At 38.7% G+C, this 22,133-nt stretch overlaps 1 protein-coding gene across 2 annotated transcripts in view; it reads right to left on the reverse strand.

The window, feature by feature from the left end:
- LOC126334967 (myotubularin-related protein 9) overlaps window positions 1-14,275 on the reverse strand; it is a 113,461-nt gene extending 99,186 nt beyond the window's left edge. The window contains exons 1-2 of one of the 2 annotated variants that reach the window (XM_049997752.1): window positions 14,048-14,275; window positions 7,368-7,523 (exon numbers count right to left, since the gene is read on the reverse strand). In XM_049997752.1, the coding sequence (XP_049853709.1) occupies window positions 7,368-7,514 (147 nt within the window). In that variant the 5' untranslated portion in view covers window positions 7,515-7,523; window positions 14,048-14,275. Of the gene's footprint in view, window positions 1-7,367; window positions 7,524-13,565; window positions 13,664-14,047 lie in introns of those variants that run through there. The other variant, XM_049997751.1, reaches the window with a different exon arrangement.
- Between the last annotated feature and the right edge of the window lie 7,858 nt (window positions 14,276-22,133).

Genomic DNA, 22,133 nt, shown 5'->3' on the forward strand with positions numbered 1-22,133 from the left:
TCAACAGTGCGACACATTGTTGCGGGCACTCCTAAATAAACCTGGCCAGAAAAATCTCTTGCAGATTCTATGGTATGTCTTAATAAATCCTAAATGTCCAGCCTCAGGTATGTCATGGAATTTCTGTACAACATATAAGCACATGTGTTTAGGAATCACTGATAGCCACCTCTTTCCAAACGGATCAATGTTTTTCTTGCAAAGTAATCCATTAACTACCTTAATTTGTCCTTTCACATCCTCTAACCAATTTAAGGCAAGAAGGAAATACAGAAGCGACTGATTCCACCCGTCTGCTTTGACCCATGATATCACAAATATGGCGGAAACAGCCATACACTATGACTCTAATATGGCACCTATTACGTAATTATTTAAACATGACCACATACACAAAAATACATTGAAAAACCAACACACACATGTTGCACAAAAAACCTAATGAAACTAATGGGACAAGGGTGGGAAATTGGAGTTTTTTGTGTGGAGACAAAGTAAATATTAACAAATTTAGACACACACCACCATACCAAACCACACAAAACGACAAAAGAAACCGATAACACAAAACTCCTCGAATTTCACTAAACACAATATCCTATGGAATCAGACACCTATATAGCTCAACAGCAGCTCCTGATCCCACAAGTTTGAATTGAACACTTCCCTCAACCTATTTAGGTCAACAGAAACTATTGACACCAAATCACAAAACCCAAAACTACAACCACGTCCACAATCATCACTACCTAAAAAAACTCAACAAACCAACAAAATTGGAATCGAACACTTCCCTTGACCTGTTATTCTTAAGACATCTCCACATATAGCCATCCCTGGCCCAAGAAGCCGGAACTTTAGTAAGCCTCATTTCTTCACAACACACTGAACACTTCACGACTCCATCCAACAATCTGAATAGTTGAAGAAATTTTATTAGAGACAACCCACTGTCCCCCACAACAACCTAAAACTGTTGACCTTGCCAGTCATATCCATACCTACCAAAGACATTAAAAAAGCAATTTACCAAAATTCACACACGACGAACAGAATAAAACTACAATAATGTCGACATAATAAAACCAAAATCGTTAACTCGCTGAAAAATATTCTGCTGAAAGCACAGTCACTATCGATACCACACATGTGCAATGCTACCACGCAAATGAACCCCATGTGCCATGTAACATGCTACCCATAAACACACCACCAGAGAGAACCACTAATCACAACAATACGCTACCTATAAACACGCAACACATGCAAACCAAATCAAAAACATTGCCTAACACACAACACAAACATACCACCAGAGAGCACCACCAATCACACCAAAACGACACCTACAAACACGCCACTCTCACAAACTAAATTCCGCACTGTTGTGACATCACACGCCACAACGGCCTTACGTCGTGGGTCGAAGCCAGCGGGTGGGATTGGACGCTTCGGTCGACCCCATAATTTGAGATATCTTGGCATCCTCCTCCTGATCAGCATAAAGATCCTGGAGTGCAGCAAGACAGTCACTATCTTCATCAAAGTCTTGATGGTCTTGCACAGGGTTTCTTGAGAGACAGTTGGTATCTTGGTGTTTTCTTCCACTTTTGTACACTATGGTAATGTCATACTCTCGAAGATGTAGTGCCCACCTGACGAGTCATCCTGTTGGATCCTTAAGACCTATCAACCAACAAAGTGAATGATGGTTTGTAATAACTGTGAATGCCCTTCCATAGAGATACTGTCATTTCTCCTGGATGCTGTGCCCTGCACTTTAATTAATCTTCAGCCTTGCGCTTCTGTCATCGTGTGTCACCAAAGCACTTAAGCAGTTCCACCTGGAATACTTCCCAGCTTCTCATACCATTGCATGGCAGTGCCCCCCAAGTAGAAAAATATGTTAGCCAAACACATGGTGTCATCCCATCTGTTAAATTTGGCTATAGCCTCATATACCTTCAGCCACTTTGGATCTTGGCCCTCATCACCAGAGAACCCAGAAGGATGTTTCACGTAGTGGTACACATTTGCTGTCATCGTAACATCCTCTTCTTCTTCTGTCTCTGATAGATTGCGATTTGTTGAAGAGGGCTCAAACTCAGGTTTTTCGCCACGTAAATGGTAGCTCTGTTGTGGCTCAATGGGAGCCATTGTGTCTTCAATAATGTGCGGTATCATAAGTTCCAATACCCGGCGACTCCACCAGAATAATGTCACATAGAAGGTGTAAGTAGATGAATGACGAACAATAACTTCACTTAATGAAGGTTTCTTCGGCACTTGCACATACAAGAGCATGGAGCGAACTGCCTCTGGCCAGACTACATACAGTATATATCCAGCTACAGAACATTCAAGTACAACGATTCTTGCCATTTGTGGATACTTCTAGAATGTACTCGAATCGAATATAGAAATTAAAATTTTACAGTTCAGGTGAGTTTTGAACTCACAACCCTCCATGCAACAGTCTAGTATCATAGCCACTACACTACAGCGACTGTGCTACTCAGCTTCTTCTGTGACAATATATTTGAAAAATCAGTGAAATATTTCTCTGCTCTATGTTGCTATACAATCCATCTGTACGAGCACACTGAGACATGCACCAACAGAAGACGTTGCTGTGCAGAACTAAATCACTTAAATCAGTCCACTTTATAGCAATCACTGCCACAATCACAAAATATTTCTCTCCAAACTCATTAATACACTGAAAACCAGCAAATAAGACAGTGGTTTCAATTTTGGCTCTGCAAATACATTGCCTCTCATTCGTTGTGTCAAAGAATTATACAGCTGCCTACGGGAAACTGACATATTGCCAACAGACGAGCAGAAGATAAGCACCTCTGTAACTGTTGCTGGCCCTGATATAGACTTTGCCACTCGATTTCAAACCCTCGAAAGGCTGCAACAATGAACTTTCTTATCATTTTATCAATTTGCTAATTTAAAAATTGTCTCTCTGGATTATTAAAGAACATAATAGCACAGGAACAAAGTATGGCATTAATAGAAACAATCTGTGAGAATGTTTAAACTTTTTCTCTTTCAAGAACTATCATATGTGTTCAACAGAAGACAGATTTTTAGTACTTCTTAGGGAGAAGGTATAACAGTGTACTTCACTTAAACACAAAAAAAAAATTGATGAAAGGCTGATTCTTGGGTGGTCCACAGAACATACCAGCATGGAGGTATTACAAGCTATTGAGTTGCCGATCTTCTATTGTAAGCACTTGTGCGTACATCCACAGGAGCGAGGGCGGGGATAGGGGAGAGGGGGGGGGGGGGGGGGGGACTGCCAAGGTGTGTTTTGTATGGGAAAGGAGAAGTAGTAACAAGTGGATTGAAATGGTGGCGTTCACAAAACTTCACCAAGATTTGAAGCAAATCATTTTCTTTAAAAGATGGCATATGGCTGGGAATTCCTAAATGTCAAAAATAAATTTATAGATGTGAGTATCCAATGTGATGGTTATCTAAAAACAAAGATGATGTAACTTACCAAACGAAAGCGTTGGTACGTTGACAGAGACAATAACAAACACAAACACACACACAAAATTCAAGCTTTCGCAACCCACGGTTGCTTCATCAGGGAAAGAGGAAAAGGAGAGAGGATACACTAGATCGCGTGTTAAAGGATGTGGGTTTTAAGGGAGAGGGTAAGAAGTCACTCCAATCCTGGGAGCAGGAAGACTTACCTTAGGGGGAAAAAAGACAGGTATACATTCACGCGCGCGCGTCCACACACACACACACACACAAACACACACACCACACACACACCACACATACATACACACACACACACACACACACACACACACACACACACACACACACACACACACACACACACACACACACACACACCCATCCGCACATATACAGACACAGGCAGACATGGTCTTTACATGTCTGCCTCTGTGTGTGTGTGTGTGTGTGTGTGTGTGTGTGTGTGTGTGTGTGTGTGTGTGTGTGTGTGTGTGTGTGTGTGCGCGGGTGTGGGTGTGGGTGTGTGTGCGTGCGTGCGTATGTGTGTGTGCGTATGTGTGCGCGCGCGAGAATGTATACATGTCCTCCCCCCCCCCCCCCCCCCCCCAAGGTAAGTCTTTCCGCTCCCAGGATTGGAATGACTCCTTACCCTCTCCCTTAAAACCCACATCCTTTCGTCTTTCCCTCTCCTTCCCTCTTTCCTGATGAAGCAACCGTGGGTTGAGAAAGCTTGAATTTTGTGTGTGTGTTTGTGTTTGTTATTGTCTTTATCAACGTACCAACGTTTTCGTTTGGTAAGTTACATCTTCTTTGTTTTTAGATATATTTTTCCCACGTGGAATGTTTCCCTGTATTATATTCATATCATCAATGTGATGGTTAGTGTGATTTCATGGATGTGAATCCTCAATATGTTTTGTTAGTGACTGCACCCTGTTGCAAAGTGATACATTCATTCTGAAATCAACTCAACATATTCTGAATAATCTTTAAAATTATAGGAGATGCCTTGACAGACAGGACTGACTTGGGCAATGAATAGAAATAGTGGTAAAACAATCCCTAAGGAAGCCCCGGGAAAAAGAATTTCACAATTAAATAACAGTTAACAAAATAATCAGAAATACTAGAAATCAGACACAAAAAAAACAATGATAATGAAGAATACACAAAAAAAGGTGAGGAAGGTGGTCTGATAACAGAATCAACAGCTCAAACTAATTCTTATCTATGATCTATTGCCTGTCAACAGCTTGTTATCAACAATTTTCTTGAATATGAAAGTGAGTACAATGTTACTTTTGAATAATTTTCTTTGAAATGCTCCTGATTCTGCATATGGAGTGATTTACTTCTTCTCCTCTTCTATGCATGTGCCGGTGTGTGTTTTCTTTTCTTTCTCCTACAGAGTAGTGTATGAAAAATTCAGTTTGAATTTCAAACATATTTTCATGTCTCTGCAGATTAGCCTGTTTTTAATCAGCAGTCAAACACAAAAAACAGTAACTTTAACAAAATTTATGTTGACAACACAACGGAAACCTTGTGTCACAACTTGCAATACGTGCTTTGACAGTTTGATGATGACCACTGGTTCACAAACAGTTAACTACACTTCAAAAAGCTCTTGTGATAAAGTCAAAAATGAAATAAAAGAATATTCATAAATACAATAGTAGAAGAAGTAATGACTCATACTATCCATCAGTCAGTGACCCAAAGCAGATCTTTTGGTCAAAATCTTAAATTTTTAACAGTCTTTCCATTGTGCCTGTCTGTGACTCAGCACCACCTTTATGTGGTGAGTGGCAATGTATCCATTTCAATATTGTTGTTATCCCATCCTGGACTTTCCATTGTCAGAAATGAGTGAAGTATTCAGTCATAAACAACTTTGACTTGTCACCCAGTGGTGTAAAGAAGGACTTAAAGATATTAAATTAAGCTCAAACACAAACCGAAATAATATCTGTTTGATAACTTCCCCTATTCCACAGAAGAATTACTCAATAATGAGTGTGTGTGTGTGTGTGTGTGTGTGTGTGTGTGTGTGTGTGTTACAAGTATTTGTCTGCAAAGATATAGTGGAATCATTTTGACAGGGAGGCGCAGTACAAACGTGCATAGCTCTTATCACATACTTTTAAAGTAATGGCAAAAATGTATTATTTAGCAACAAAAACTAGAAACTGAATACTATTCATATTTGATATGCATGTATATATATACTGCACATGAAAAGAAGTCTTAAATTGTGTAATATGGAGTAATTCTGGTTTTCTGCACAGAATCCTGCAGCACATGCAACCAACACCCATCACTCTTCGTGCTAAAGAGTCAACTGGAGGTTGCAGTGCCACCTGTAGTATCCCTATGTTATGTTGTGTGAGACCATGGTGGCGCATTGTATTTGGAATTGATCATGTTTTCAGAAGGCATGTTGGAGTAAGCATTTCTGAGTAGTTTGTGAGTGGTGTTTATGATTCACTGGACTCGGTGAATACTGTTTGCGAGGGTAATATTGGAAGAGTTTGTAGAGGAGGTGTGAGATGGACCAAAGTTGCTGCATCTTGAGCCACGGACCCATATATGTGGTGTTGTTGGCAGGACAACTTATGACATTCTATCTGAATGGTTCCTTGTTCGAGAAGTCTAGGCTTGCATTCAAGACATTGTGTTGTTCACATTATTTTTGCTGTCACTAGATAGCTAGATTTGTCTCTCAGCTGACTTTGGTAGGTATGTGTTCATGATTTTATTGTACCCTGTGTGTTTATGCCCAATGTGTGTTCCTTTTACATTGAAATTGGTGTTAACGTAGTTTTTTTTATGAACTTTTGGGTTATGTTGTTAGTTGTTGGTAATTATGTTGGATTGCAATTGGTAGATATTGTGTTTATTTTACCTACATTGGTAAGGTTTGGTTTTTGATATTATTTATATGAGAAAGTTTTGGTTTTCTGGTACCACATACTTCACGTCAGCTATATAGATCAAGTGAAGTGCAGATACTGGATGTTTTGAGTTGTGTGTGATTTTGTTTAAGTTTCCAAAGTCAAGTGAAATTTCTGGTACTAAGTTTTAGATATATGTATGACTTTGTGGTATTGTGGGCTTTGTTTGAGCTATATAGGTCATGGGAAATTTCCAAAATTAGGAAATTTTCAGATCTCTTTTAATGGGGTTTTCTTAATTGCTGAGGATTTTGTCTGCTTCATTCTTGCCTTAGTATTTGTTTTGGTAAATCTTCATTATTAGGATTGTCATATGCTTTGTTTGTCCCTGCTCAAAAACCCCTAATTCCACAGTTGTCCCATTAGTTTAATCATATTTCAGCAATTAAATATTTCTCATACTATTTGTGTCTTTTCATATGTGTAATGAGTAGTGTCATCATCATCATCATGTTGTGTATGCTTGATATAGGGGTGTCTGCCATCTTGATGATGTAATGGATCAAAGCTGATTCATAGTAATGCAATCTTCGGTTTTGCCACACTAACTTATCCCATGTTTCCTAGTCACAAATCACTTTGGTAGTTCCTATTTCTGCACCACAAGACATGTGATGCAAGTTATAAATGTCAATTATTTGAAATATTTGTACTATTGCTTCACTATAAGAGAAAAGCCAGCAGCTTGCTAGTGCTGTCAAAGTAATCATTAAACTTGACAATGATTTTCAACTTGATGAACTATAGTCAAACTGTGTGTTTTAATTATAACAAATACAAATAATGTTGCATCACTCATGAACTGTACAGTATTCTGATATTTGATTCACCCAAATTTTCTAATTATGAAATTTCTAATACTGGCTAGACTAGAAGTAATTGACAAGTAAGATAACGCCATACCCATAATTCTTCCACGCCTTCTTTTCGTGAAGAAAGTATCATATGATGACCAGTAATACACAGAGTTCCATCAACAGGGGCTTGAAATGGTGCACGCATTACCACACCATCCAGTTTTGGCACCAGAATCAACTCGGCGAATTCCATCTCTCCTGTCTTTCAAGAGGAAATAATACAATACATATTGCTCATCATATATAAGACTAATGCATAAGAATACAAGTGCTGGCTTGCATTGATTTTTTTAACTGATTCAGCTGGATTACTCACAAAAGAATGGACTCAGTGAACATACAATATACTAATAACATCAATAAAATAAAATGCAAATTACAGCTACAAAAAAGTTTTAATTGAGGTCTAACACGGAGTTTGAACACTTAGTGTCAGAGTGCAAATGCCCCACTGATGCTGACATCTGCTAATGAGGGTGTAAACTACCTCTACTGGTATCTGTACAAGTTGTCTGCAATAAAAATTTATAGTTCTTGCAGGATTTGTGTTTATGATTGATGATATGTCTGTTCTGATGGATACTCCAGTCTTTGAATATTGTGCTCTTGCACTTACTGATTAACTAGACTCATCTGTGTGAGTTGTCTTAATGTTATCACAAACTATGTTTCCTTCTCTCTATTGCACAAAGGATGGATCACAATGATCCAGGAGCCCTAAGGCAGTCACAGATTCCATGGGGGCATCACCTGCTTTGTATGGCCAGCTACAGATTTATTCTTCTCTATACAATCATGTTTGTTCCTCCACAGCAGATTTCAGTGATTCTGGAAACACTGCAATATGTACTTACTTCTCTTTAGGTCAGTGCAGTTTAAGAATCACTGATACTGGAAAATTAAGGCTCATATTCAAAAGCAAGTGGTTGATATGCTTTGTGAAACTAATTGAAAAGCACATAGTCTTTCCTGAAGGCTCTGCTCTTTATTGCTCTTTATGATGCCTACAAATATCACTTCCAGTTACAATAATAGCACAGAATGAGATTTTCACTCTGCAGCAAAGCATGCACTGATATGCAACTTCCTGGCAGATTAAAACTGTGTGCAGGACCGAGACTCGAACTCAAGGTCCCGAGTTCGAGTCTCTGTCTGGCACACAGTTTTAATCTGCCAGGAAGTTTCAATAATAGCACAACTTTTACTGCCAACTCCTGCAGGAATACAACATTGTGCAAATTTCAAAATAATCTGTGTTGAAGATTCCATCACAACAATCAATTTTTAGTCCATGGAAGCTTGACATGGAGGACTGGTTTAGTCACAATCTACAACTGATAGCTGGGAAAGACTTTATGATAAGCTGCAACTGGTTATGATACTATCTGGATAATCTGAAGCTCGGAACATTGCAATAAAATAAATGCACATGAAACTGAATGATCAGAGAGGCTCAATTACAGGCAAAGTAAATGGTAAACTATTGGGAAAATACAATCAAACTACAAAGAAGATTGATTACAACACCTTTTGGCAGCCATCCTAGAATATTTTCAGGTGTGTGAAATTTACACCAAATGGGGCTAACAGGTGATACTGACACATGTAAAGAAAGAAAGTACTAAAGGTCATAGGGTGATTTGACTCGAGGAAGAGCATCACAGAAATACTGACAAATCTGGATTGGCTGACGCTAAAAGACACAGAACTCCATAAAGACCTACTTAAAAAGTTTTGACAACCTATATTAAATGAAGAATCTAGAAATAGACAACCCCACCCTCCTCCCAAGCATTGCTCCAATAGGAAACATGAAGATGAGAAATGTGGAAAGTACCCTCTGCCATGAACTTCCAAATGGATGTAGATGTAAAGTATGCTGAAGGTATGAGCTCAATAGGCATTCTCAAACCCCCAATCACCCATTTGTTTCAGCAATACTACACTAAGGCTCTTTCAGCAACAAGTAAAAAGAATTTTTCAAGTATCATTACTATTAGCTTTTATGTTTCATTTTGAATGGGATGCATTTTAAATATCTTCAATTTTCAAAATTAAATTATCTCCTAAAGTTAAAGGTAGAAGAAACTTAATTACAGACACATTATGAATAATAATATTGTTAAAAGGCATCATCAGGTGGTGGTATTGGAGGAGAAATTGCAACAAGTGACAAGGAAGGACACAAGGTGCACTCAGTGTGTACGCCTGGGGGCCTCATTCTACATGTAGAAGAGGGTATTCTGGCAGTCACTGAGGGAACAAAGTATAACCAACTGCAGACTGTGGCACCCATTGGAACAAATTATGCCTGTTCTTTAGGCTCTGAGGTCACATATGGATCTTTCCAGCGACTGGCAGAAAAATTAAGATGATCAGCCTTGCCCATACAGTTTGAATAAAGCTCACAATTTACAGCTTTGTCCCCGGAACTGATCATGGCCCCTTGATTCTGAGTCGAGTGGAAGGATTGAACCAAAGATTTCCAAGCTTCTGAGACATGCTAACCTGAGACTTCCTGGACTTGCGCCATAGGTTTGAGAATTGTAGGGTCCTCCTAAATACATCAGGAGTGCATTACAAATCAGAGGCTGCTACCCAGATAGGTGAATGTTTGTGGGACAAAGTTTTTTTTTAGATTGTGTGTCCCTCCATCCTGTAGGGATCCCAAAAGTATCAGTGTAATATCAAAAGAAATGGTTCCTACAGGTGAGAGTATTAAAACCCTAGCACTTACCTGCCAAAACATTTGCAACAATGTGCCAGAGTTCAAAATGCTCCTGAAAAGCAGTAAAGGTCACATAAAACTAGGTACAGAAACCTGGCATTGATAGCAGTCAGATTTCTGGGAAAAATTTAAGTGTACATAGAAAGGATAGGCTAATGCAAAATAAAGGACATGTACCGATCACAGTAGACAAGAAACATGAGCCATAGTTACTCTACATGCTCCTGAGCATGCACAGGTAACTATGGCTCATGTTTAAAGGAATAGTTGAGAATGCATTGGATATATGTGCACCCAGTAGAACAGTTTATAATGGGAGAGACCCACCATGGCATACAGTCACATTACTTCTATAGAAACGGAGAATATTGCAAAACAGGTGTGAAACAAAACATAGGGTTAAAGATAGATAGGTGCTGAAAGACACACATTTAGTAGTTGAGAAAGCAATGTGAGAAGCCTTCAATGATGTCTGTAGCAGAATATTGTCAAACAACACTTCACAAAACCCAAAGAAATTGTGATCATGTCTAAAGGCTGCTAGTGGGACCAAAGTTACTGTTCAGGCACTAGTGAACGAGACAGGAACTGAAAAGGAGGGTAGCAAAGCAAAAACTGAAGTGCTTCACTCCATTTTCAAATGTTCCTTTACAAAGAAAAACCCAGGAGAATTGCTCCAGTGTGTCCACTTACCACTGAAAAGATGAGTGAAAGCACTAATAGTGTCAGCAGTGTTGAGGAACAGCTGTTACATTTACAACTGAGCAAAGCTCCAGAGTCCGGTGTAATCCCTGTTGGGTCCCATACTTAATTTTCAGCTTATTTAGTCATTCTTCTAACTATAATCTATCATAGATGCCTTGAACAAGAAACTATGCCCAGTAGTTGGAAGAAAGCACAGGTCATACCCATCTATATGAAGGGTAGTAAAAGAGATCCATGAAAAATAACCTGTTGTCAAAAGTTCGATCATATGGGTATCAAGTGAAATTTTTGACTGGATTGAGGACTTTTTGGTAAGAAGAGCGCAAACATTATCTTGGTTGGATGGCAATCATAAGATGTAAAAATATAGCAATCATCAGATGTAAAAGTAACTTCGGGTGTGCCCCAGGTAAGTGTGCTGGTACTCTTACTGTTCATGTTGCATATTAATGATTTTGTTACAGTATTAGAAGTAACCTCAGACTTTTTGCAGTTACCTACAAACAAATACTGTCAAAAAAAGCTATATAAATATTCAGTCAAATCTTGATAAGATTTCAAAATAGTACAAAGAATAGCAACTTGCTATTAAAATGTTCAGGTACATAGAATTGTACACTTAATAAAACAAAAAATCATAGTGGCCTGTGATTATAATATCAGTGAGCCAAAGTTGGAATCGGCCAACTCATACAAATACCTGAATGCAACACTTTTTAGGGATATGAAATGGAATGATCACATAGGTTCTATTGTGGGTAAAGCAGTTGTTAGACCTTGGTTTATTGGTAGAACACTGGGGAAGTGCAATCAGTCTACAAAGAAGATTGCTTACAAATTATTCGTGCGACCAATTCTAGAATATTGCTTAAGTGTGTGGGACCCGTACCAAACAGGCTTAATGGGAGATATCGAATGTATACAGAAAAGGCAGCACCAATGGTCAAGTTGGGAGTGTTACGGGGATGCTGAAGAACCTGAGCTGGCAGACACTCTAAGATAGACGTAAATCATCAAAAGAAAGACTACTAAGAAAGTTTTGAAGAACCAGCATTAAATGATTACTCTAGGAATATATTATAACCCCCCCCCCCCTCCCCCCATATATTGCTCACATAGGGATTGTGAGGATAAGCTTAGAATAATTACTGCATGCACAAAAGCATTCAAAGATCAGTCTTCCTCCGCTCCATCCATGAATGGAATTGGAAGAAACCTAATAACTGGTACAATGGGACTTACCCTTTGCCATGCACTTCTACATCTACATCTATACTCTTATTTAACTGGATAGGTAAAAAATCTACGCACCGAGTGGCGACAGAACACATACATAAAAGACTATTGTGACTGGCAAGCTTTCGGAGCCAGCTCCGAAAGGTTACCAATCACAAAAGTCGTCTATGTGTGTGTTCTGCCGCCACTTGGTGGGTAGATTTTTTATCTATCCAGTTAAATAATTTTATCAGTAACTGATTGTTTTGTTGTTATACATCTATCTTCTGTAATCCATGGTGGTTTACAGAGCATAGACTTAAATTTAGTATGAAGTTTTTTTAGTTTTCTTTCACTAGTTCCTTATTTATTACCACAAGTCTGAGTGAGCTCTAAGAGATATGCCATCACGGAAAACTCAAATGCAACACTAAGAATCAAATTTGGGTCTCATATTCGTTAGTCACGCTGATTGTTTGGATGATGGGAACTGGGCTGGATTCAATACCACCTAAGAAAATAAATATCAAGATTTATTGATTTCTGTTTGGATATTTCTTTCCTATAAGTTAAGGCTGTTATCAACGGTAAGTTTAATTTGAAGCTTGGTTAGACAAGGCATTTGTCCCCTTCCTCCAAGCATTGAAATGACATGCCAGTCAGTAACAGAGACACCTACAATTTAATGTGCATTCCAAATGTGGTGTAACTCAGCATTTTAACATTAACAAACATTGCCAGAGGTCAAAGAAGTGAAATGTGACTGATAAAGATCCTAGGACTGAGCGGAAATCAAATGTGAGGGCTTTGGATTTGTAGTGTGGTATTTTATTACTGAGCCACACTTCATTCCCACATAATTTAAATAATCACTTTCTATATATATTTCTGAGGTACACACTGTTTTTAATTTAGCACCTGATAGGGAAAGACAAGCAATGCTATTTTAGGCCCATACACTAAAAAGGTACATATGTTTTGATACAGTAACCCATTTCTTATTCATCAAGCAATGCTTTGAAAATATTCTCATGAAATATCAGTAAATCATGTTTCAACAGTTTTCTTTATACCATACTTTAGTCATCAATGAAAGACTCTGCACATGGTACAGCTACTCACATTGTTGCAATTTTCAGCTTTATTGGGGTGTCCTCCATGTATATTATACAAAATTAAATGTACCAGAGATTTATTATAAATAAGTGGTTAATTACTTAATTCTTCCCAAATGATACAGTTTTAACTTTTAAACTAATGCCCCATGTGGTATAACCAAGGTATAGAATAAGTTTTCATTACTGCTCTACTACTTTACACCTAAAACCAGTCATACTCTCCTTCCTGGCCCGAAAAAATTCAAATGGTTCAAATGGCTCTGAGCACTATGGGACTTAACATCTACAGTCATCAGTCCCCTAGAACTTAGAACTACTTAAACCTAACTAACCTAAGGGCATCACACACGACCCAGTCATCCCAAGGCAGAGAAAATCCCTAACCCCGCCGGGAATCGAACCCGGGCGCGTCCTGGCCCGAGAAATAAACATTTCCTTCCTTGTATAAGATCTGGTTTTTGCAGTTATATTTACATACCAGCAACCTGGGCAGTATTAGAAGAGTACTGCTAATAATTTTCAAACTTAACTGTCATCAACTGCCTCAGTCGACTAGTCGATATAACCGAAGAAAGGAATGTAAGATTTCGTGACACGCAGTCACTCTCGATACCATGTGCGAAGATTTGCAACAACCCACGATTGAAAGGAAAGGGGGGGGGGGGGGAGGGCATCGACCGTTTTCCTTAATAAGTGTGCACAGTTTCAGTTGGAGGACAGAGCATGAATTTGCTGAAACACCCGTCTTTACATGTACTCATTTGGAGAAAACACATCAAACTTTACCAGGAATATTGAGAACTACTGCTTTTCAAGTATAGTGCAACTACTTTGCCGTTCCCTCGGAGGAAAGAAATCAATCTACAACGTAAACTAAAAGCTAATAGGATCAACGTCTGAATAAAACGCATTATTAGGTTCTGCAAGTCATTATGTTGAACATAATAACATGCTGCTTACTTTTGTGGACAAAAGACAATGTATTGTTAGAGATCCCCAATTTAATTCAGGTATCTTCTTTCTTCGCCATTAATTGACATGTAACCTATAACAATTATATTTTTCTTAAAACACAATGCCGCCTAATGCCCCGCGAATGAACAGATTTCCATTTTGCAATTTTAGTGCGTCGTCGGCAACACAGTACCATCTGTCAAACTTACAAATCAAAGATACTTACCTAGTCGTACAATACATCTTTGGCTGTCGATATATAGGCCCGTCCACACGCAACGATCTGTCTGCGCAAATGTCTGCGCACAACACATCTGCGCAGACATATCGTTGCGTGACGACAGAAGATTTGCACCAACCTAAGGTGTGTGCAAAAATGGAAATTGGAGTTGGAGGTTTGAGCGAAATCTCTCAAATCTGTGGGTTCAAACGACATCTGCGCAGACAAGTTGGAGCGTGTGGACAGGAGATCGCCGCAAATCTGGCGTGAAACAGCTGTTTGTTCAGTCTAGTGTTTGTATTTGTGCGCACAGGGCATTGAAATGGCTGGTACTCGTCAGTGTTCTCGAGAGGTTGTCAGTGAATTCATTGAAATATATAGAAACTACCCATGTTTGTGGAAGATTAAAAGTATAGAATATAGTGACCGAGACAAAAAGACAGCAGCATACAATGATTCAATTGAAAAATTGCGGGCAGTTGACGCCTCGGCAAACAGAGAAACAACAATAAAAAATCAAAAAATCGTTGCGAACTGTTTACCGAAAAGAGTTATCCGAAATTCAGAAATCTAGAAGATCTGGTGTAGGAGTAGATCAAGTATACCAGCCAACGTTATGGTATTTTGATCTGCTTGGCTTTCTTTGTGATCAAGAAACGCCTAGACCAACCAGGAGTACAATTTATTATGAAATTCGAGTGTCAATGTGCGAGGAAATGGAACACGAGACAATGTAAAGCAATATATTTTACAAACGTTTATCAAAAGTTTATTCAAAAGAATATATTTGTGTGAAAACATAACAGAAAATTAACTACTGTTATAAAAAGAACTCATTCTTTAAGACAGCGTAAATAGCTTCACATGTGTTAGGTATTATTTCACTCAACGCTTGTTTCGATATTGCAGTTGAAAATTCCAAATCCTTATAGCTCCTTCCTATTGCTAGGAATCTTAATGTTACCGCCAGCCGTACACGAGGAGAAATTGCCTTTCTCATACAAGTATTTTTTTCTCATAATATGAGGGGTTACAAGCTTTAAGAGATAATTATAAGTTTCGACATCCATCCGCAAATAATTTCGCCCTGCAACTCTCGCAGTAAATTTACGTGAGAAAACTACTTTCACTTTAGCAGCCACTGTCTACACCATTTTGACCACTTTCTCTGTTTCCTGCGGTTGGTCTGAATGCTTTTTTTGCAACACAAGTTGCGAACACAGACCACAACAGAACTTCGTCCATTTCTATATTTCAAAATAACTGAATTAAATTTTTGACGTTAACGGGGAGCGTAGTCGCTTGCCACTGATATTTCTTTCCTACTCCGGCAGATGGCGGGCGAGTAGTAAATTGGGGTTTGTGTCGTGTGAACACGCCACATTTGCAGCGATCTTTTGCATGTACAGACCTCTGCGCCGATGTCTGCATAGACATATCGTTGCATGTGGACCAGGCTTAATGATCTGTACAACGATTGAGCACCATGGCGTGCCAACACAGTGTGGCTAGCATTAGGCTGAAATCGGAAATCGTTGGCTGGCCTAAAATCAATGATGTAGTGATAGTGGGTGGGGCGGGAAACAGTTTGGACAGGGATGGGGCATATGAAATAGGTGGTGACCTGGACAAGATAGCTTCCCTGACTCATGGCACCAATGTACACTTTGTTGAGCTGTTCCGGCGTCATGATCAGCCACGCCTTGATGGAGCTGTGAGGCGAATCAATGTGGGGCTGGGGATGGCTCTGAGGACGGCCAACTTTGCTCATGTTTCTCTGGTGCCCGTCGGGACTATCAACAGATGGGGTTTCACTAGGCATGGCCTACACCTAAACAGGACTGGGAAGGGAAGATTGGTACAGCTGATTCATGAAAGTATAGGGGGTGGATCTCGGGCCACACATGGTCAAATACCTGTTGTCATAGGTAGGAAAAGTAGGTCTTTTTTAGGATAAATCCAGACAACAGGTTCCCCTGCCTAAAGAGTATCTCTAGCAGTTCAAAAAATACTGAAACAATCACTCACAAGACAGATTATAACACTTCAAAAATCACACATACCAGATGTCACAAAGAAAAACAAACCATCGGAAAGAGTAACATGGGGCATTTCACAGACTTAACAATCCTCCATCAAAACATGCAATCAATAAAAAATAAAATACAAGCTTTAGAAGTTGAGCTCCAATCTTTGAACTGCACAGTAGTTTGTATTACTGAGCACTGGTGTAGAGACACAGAAATCCAACATGTAGTATTATCATTGTATGAAAGGGCAAACTCTTACTGCAGAACTACTTCAAGGGGTGGCGGATCATGCATTTATATCAGAAAAGGAACACAGTTCAAATCTAGACATGACCTCAGTACAGTAAGTGAAGACAAACACATTGAAATATCAGCTATTGAATTATCAGGGCTCGATATCACCAAGAAATTAATCATTTTGTGTGTGTATAGATCTCCCAGTGGTAGTGTGGACACTTTTTTCAATAAATTAACAGAAGTTCTAGATAAAGTCTCAAGTACAAAGGTTAACATAATTCTGTGTGGGGACATAAACATCAACACTAATATCATAAATGAATCCAGCAGCACCTTCATAAATATCCTTCAAAGTTTTGGCATGTCCCTATTGGTCAATAGTGCAACAAGGGTTACTACAATGACTGCATCAGTAATTGACCATGTGGCCACAAATATAGACAGGGAAAAATGTGATGTAGCTGTAAAAGATCTCGGACTATCAGACCATCTCTGTCAAATAACAACAGTAAAATCAGGCATCGAATCATTCCCTAAACTACAAGCCTATAAACGACATCTATCAGAAATCAAAATAAAAGATTTTTCAAAAGAACTAGAAAAACAAAGCTGGGATGAAGTGTATAAGGAAACCAATGTGAATATGAAATTCTCCTAATTCTCCACATTGTTTAAATTGAACTTTGAAACAGCATTTCCAAAAGTATGCATGACTGTATCAACATCTCACAAAAACAGATGGATAACAGCAGGTATTAAGAAGTCCTCCCAAACACTTAAACACCTCAGTTCCATGAAAAAGATTCACAATGATCCAGAATTCTTAAATTTCTATCATAGATACAAAAAGATTTATAGGAAGGTGCTGATTGCTGCAAAAAAGTCATTTAATGACAAAATAATATATAATGCAGAGAATAAAAGCAAAGCAGTCTGGGATGTTATAAAAAAGGAAACGGGGAGAGGCAAACAAACGCAGAATAACATACTGCTAAGGGAGGGGGATAAGGTAATAAATGATCCACAACACTTAGCAAACTATGTAAACGAGCATTTTTCAAGTATTGCAGAGAAGTTACAGCAAAAATTCCCCAAAACAAATATAACACCTGCAAAAATTGTTGCACTAGATACAATGATGTTACTTCCAACCACAGAGAATGAAGTCAATAAAACTGTTCAAAAGCTAAAAAATAAAAAGTCAGAAGGCTTAGATGATGTACCAATGTGTATACTGAAACAATGCATAGGGATTATACAAGGCCCATTAACAAATATAATAAATGAATCCTTCACATCAGGGACATTTCCAGAGCAGCTAAAACAGGCAAGAGTTGTACCTTTGCTTAAGAAAGGTAATGCAGAAGACATAGAAAATTACCGGCCCATTTCCCTGCTGTCAGCATTCTCAAAAATAATAGAAGCAATTATGAAAGACAGATTAATGAATTATCTGAATAAATACAATCTTTTAAGCAAATCACAGTTTGGTTTTCGAAGTGGCAAAAATATGGAGTCAGCCATAGTAGAATACACAAAAGTTGTACTTAATGCTCTTGATAAAGATGAGTGTGTCACAGGCATATTTTTGGATCTTTCTAAGGCTTTTGATACAGTCGACCACAAGATTCTATTAAATAAATTAGAAGCATTAGGAATAAGAGGGGTAGCTAATGACTGGTTTCGATCATACCTAACAGATAGGGTACAAAGAGTAGAGATAACACATACTTCAAATATATCTAAACATTTAGTAAAATACTTATCAGAACCAAAACATATTAATATAGGGGTTCCACAAGGTAGCATATTAGGACCAATACTATTCCTGATATACATCAATGACTTTCCCAGTAGTGTTACTCATGGTGAGAAAATTCTCTTCGCTGATGACAGCAATATTATAGTCACTGAGAGAACAAGAGAACTCCTTACCGAGAAAGCAAATGAAACTCTCAAGGAAGTTTACGATTGGTCAATAAGCAACAAATTGACATTAAACATAAAGAAAAGTAATGCCATGAACTTCAGTTTGAAGAGGAAAAATGACAATGTTAAATTAAATGTAGATGGCACCTCTATAGACTGTGTAACAAATGCAAAATTTCTAGGAATGAATATTGACTCTCAGCTGAAGTGGTGCGAACACACAAAGGTACTTGCAAACAGAATGTAATCAGCATGTTATGCCCTTAGAATTCTATCATCTGTGTGTAACATGCAGTGTCATTTAGTTACATATTATTCATATGTACACTCAATTCTTAGCTATGGCATTCTTTTTTGGGGAACAAATCCACAAAATATGAACACAATTTTCAAACTCCAGAAAAGAGCCATAAGAATAATAACCAGAAATAGTAGTCGAGCTCATTGTAAAGATCTGTTCAAAACACTGGGAATTTTAACTGCTCCATGTGAACACATTTACCAGTCAGTTGTACACATCAAAAGTAACATTGGCAATTACTGCACAAACAGCTCTGTCCATGACCATGCAACAAGAGATAGACTCAACTTACATTTACCAAGAAAAAATAAACATAAAACTCAAAACAGCATTTTCTACCAAGGAATAAAACTGTACAATAAATTACCAAAAGAGATTAAAGAAATTTCAAAAATACATTTATTTAAGAAGGCAGCTAAAAAGTACCTGTTATGCAATACATTTTATACATTGAAGGATTACTTAGATAAAGCAGAGTAGGGGTTTGATAAAAAAATGTTATACAAACAAATAATAATAACAATGATGATTATAAAACATCCAATATTCCACATAACACCTTCACTTTATTATTTTTCTTCTTTTTTCCTTTCTAGAGACACTCTCCCCTCAAGCTATGCATAGCACAATACTAACACCTCTTCCTCTTTCTGAGCTCAACATCTCACTCATTATGAAGGGATGCTGACTCAGTTTTTCAGGATAGCAAATGGGAACTTGCAGTACAGAAAATGGCCCTAGGATCACCTGTGTGTGAGTGTGTGTGTATGTAGTGAGTGAAGTGTTATGAAACAATGTGTGTATAGTGTGTGCAGTGACTGATAGTGAAATATGAGTGAATAGTGTGGCATTACATTATTTAATGAGTTATTTGTAAATAAATTATTGTATACCAGGAGTAAAATCTAATGATTGTCTCTAACTAGAAGTCTGTAAATATATGTGTATACGAATTAGCTTATTGTAAATTGATCTAAGCTTGTAAATACTTTGACATGTCCTATATCCTTGTAAAAAGAGATCTACGGATGAATAAAACTACTACTACTACTACTACATATCGTGGTGGTTTTGTGGTTAGTGACCTGCAGTGGTAGAGTATGAGTAGTGAATACACGTCCTGTTGTGTGCAAATATTTTTTTTATCATTTTCGCATTTGTAACACATTCTGGGACTTTCTTATTCCTGTAACAGAAGTATGTTGTGCAATATTCAATTTTATTTACATATAGGGGCATGCTTCCTAAGTAATATGTTTGTAAATCTCTTGCCTGACACTTAATGTAGTGAATAAAGCGATCAGACTACAACTCTATAACAACTTGCTCTTCTCTTTCGAAAATATTAAAACTTTAAGTTAGTAACAAACAAAGATTAATTATTATTCCAAGAAGCAAACAACATAAAAGTAGTCTCTTACTTATAGAATACAAAAATCACTTTGCAGGTTTCTTTCCAGTGAAAACTTCCAGGCAGCCCCCCCCCCCCCCCCATTAGAGCGGAACTCTTATAATACACAGGTATTTGAAATACACTCATAGCCTTGCCCTGTTGTGAATTACTGGAGGCTCTGGTGACAGATGATGGCTTTTCTGGAGTGGTGATAGCTACGTTTCCTCTGCTTGCTCCTCTCCTTTTGCTCCCTTCTCAGGTGTAGCAGGCGATGGCTCCATCTGATCCTCTTGAACTGCCTCATCATCTTATGTGACGATATCAGATGATTTCACTCATTTTATTGACACTGCCTGCTGCTTGTTGTTAATGTTGGAAGCATGGTGGTTGCAAACAGGGGTGTAGGATATCTGCCAGTTGCATAACGTGTGAGCATGTTCAGAAATCTTTTTGGGCGAAAATATCATTATCCCTGTGACATGACTCTGGAGTTGGGCATAGCTCTGCAACTGGCTTTGCACTTGTGGAAATTATTCTGATAAATTTATGTCTTCTGGTCCTGGCCATGCTGGAAAAAAACTCTGATGGTAGACATAAAGTCCCTCCATACAGCATCTCTGCTGTGCAAGCTCCGCTTCTGGTTATCACATGATTTGGAGGCCCAACAAAACCAGCAGCAGTGGAAAGGTCCAACTTCTCTTATGTCACATGAGCACAGCCTTTGATATTCTGTGCCACTACTCCACTGAGCTGTTACTTGATGGACGGTAACTGGTGGTACAATTATGCAGAAATCCATACAGGTTGGATGGCGTATGGACCAGGGCTGAGTCAAACTGCCATCCTGGAACTATGATGAGATGTGACAGGCAGCCAAACCACACTACTCACGTCGATGAAATGGTACTTGCTACCACTTCTGCTGACATATCAGCAATCAGCACTGCTTCAATCCATCAAGTATGACAATCGATGGCTGTGAGTGAGAAGAGATGCCCTTCAAAGGGGAGCAGTAGTCCATGATATCTAAAAACATATGTGAGAATCGGTTTGTTGTCTTTGGATACTCTCCAACCTGTTTATGCACATGTCTGCCCACCTTGCATTGCTAGCACGATGTTCACTCCCTCGTTCACCTGCAGCAGTCCTTCTTAATGCTGGGACATACGAATTTCTCAGTCATGAGTTTTATGCTTGTCTTCATGTTAATGGGGCCAACCTATGCACACTATCGAACAACATCTTGTTGAGTCCCTCAGATATGAAAGGTCTGAGTCTGTCTTGGGACACATCACACCAAACTGGAACCTTTGTCCCCCACTGCCTGCAGATGCTTAATTTGCAATCTTGTAGAGCTGTTTTGCAGATAGTCCTCCAATTAGCTATTGGTGGCCTCTACTTTGGCGAGCTGCTCATAATCTAGCATATGTGTGATGGCTCCAGTGCATGGGAAAAAATCGACAACTGCATTCTCAGCTCCTGCAATGTGCCTCAAATCTGTCGTGAATTGGCTAATGCGCTCCTACTGCCAGTATTGCCTCAGGAAGAAACTGTCTTTGTTTTTACTAAAAGCGAAAGTTACTGGGTTATGATCTGTATATACAATGAATGGTTTTGCTCCTACTACAGTTGAAAATTTCTTATCACTTCATAAATGACTAGCACCTTGTGTTCATAGGCACTCCACCTGATCTGCACTTGTGATCTTGCTCGAGAAAAACCCCAACGGCTGCCATTGGGTTTGCATCAACTGATGGAGTTCGGCTCGAGTTGCCTATTGGCTTGCATCTGCCACCATTGCTAGTGATGTCTTGTGAACTGAATGGGCTAAAGGACCTGCTTTTTGTAAACAGGCTGTCATCTGGTCAAAAGACATTGCACCTCTGTCGTCCATAGCAACAGTCATTATCCTGAGGACCTTTATCTGCTAGCATTGCCATCAGTGGTGCTTACATCACAGTATGTATCGTCAAAACAAAGTT

Source organism: Schistocerca gregaria, chromosome 2 (assembly GCF_023897955.1).
Source record: "Schistocerca gregaria isolate iqSchGreg1 chromosome 2, iqSchGreg1.2, whole genome shotgun sequence".
Classification (NCBI taxonomy): Eukaryota; Metazoa; Arthropoda; class Insecta; order Orthoptera; family Acrididae; genus Schistocerca; species Schistocerca gregaria.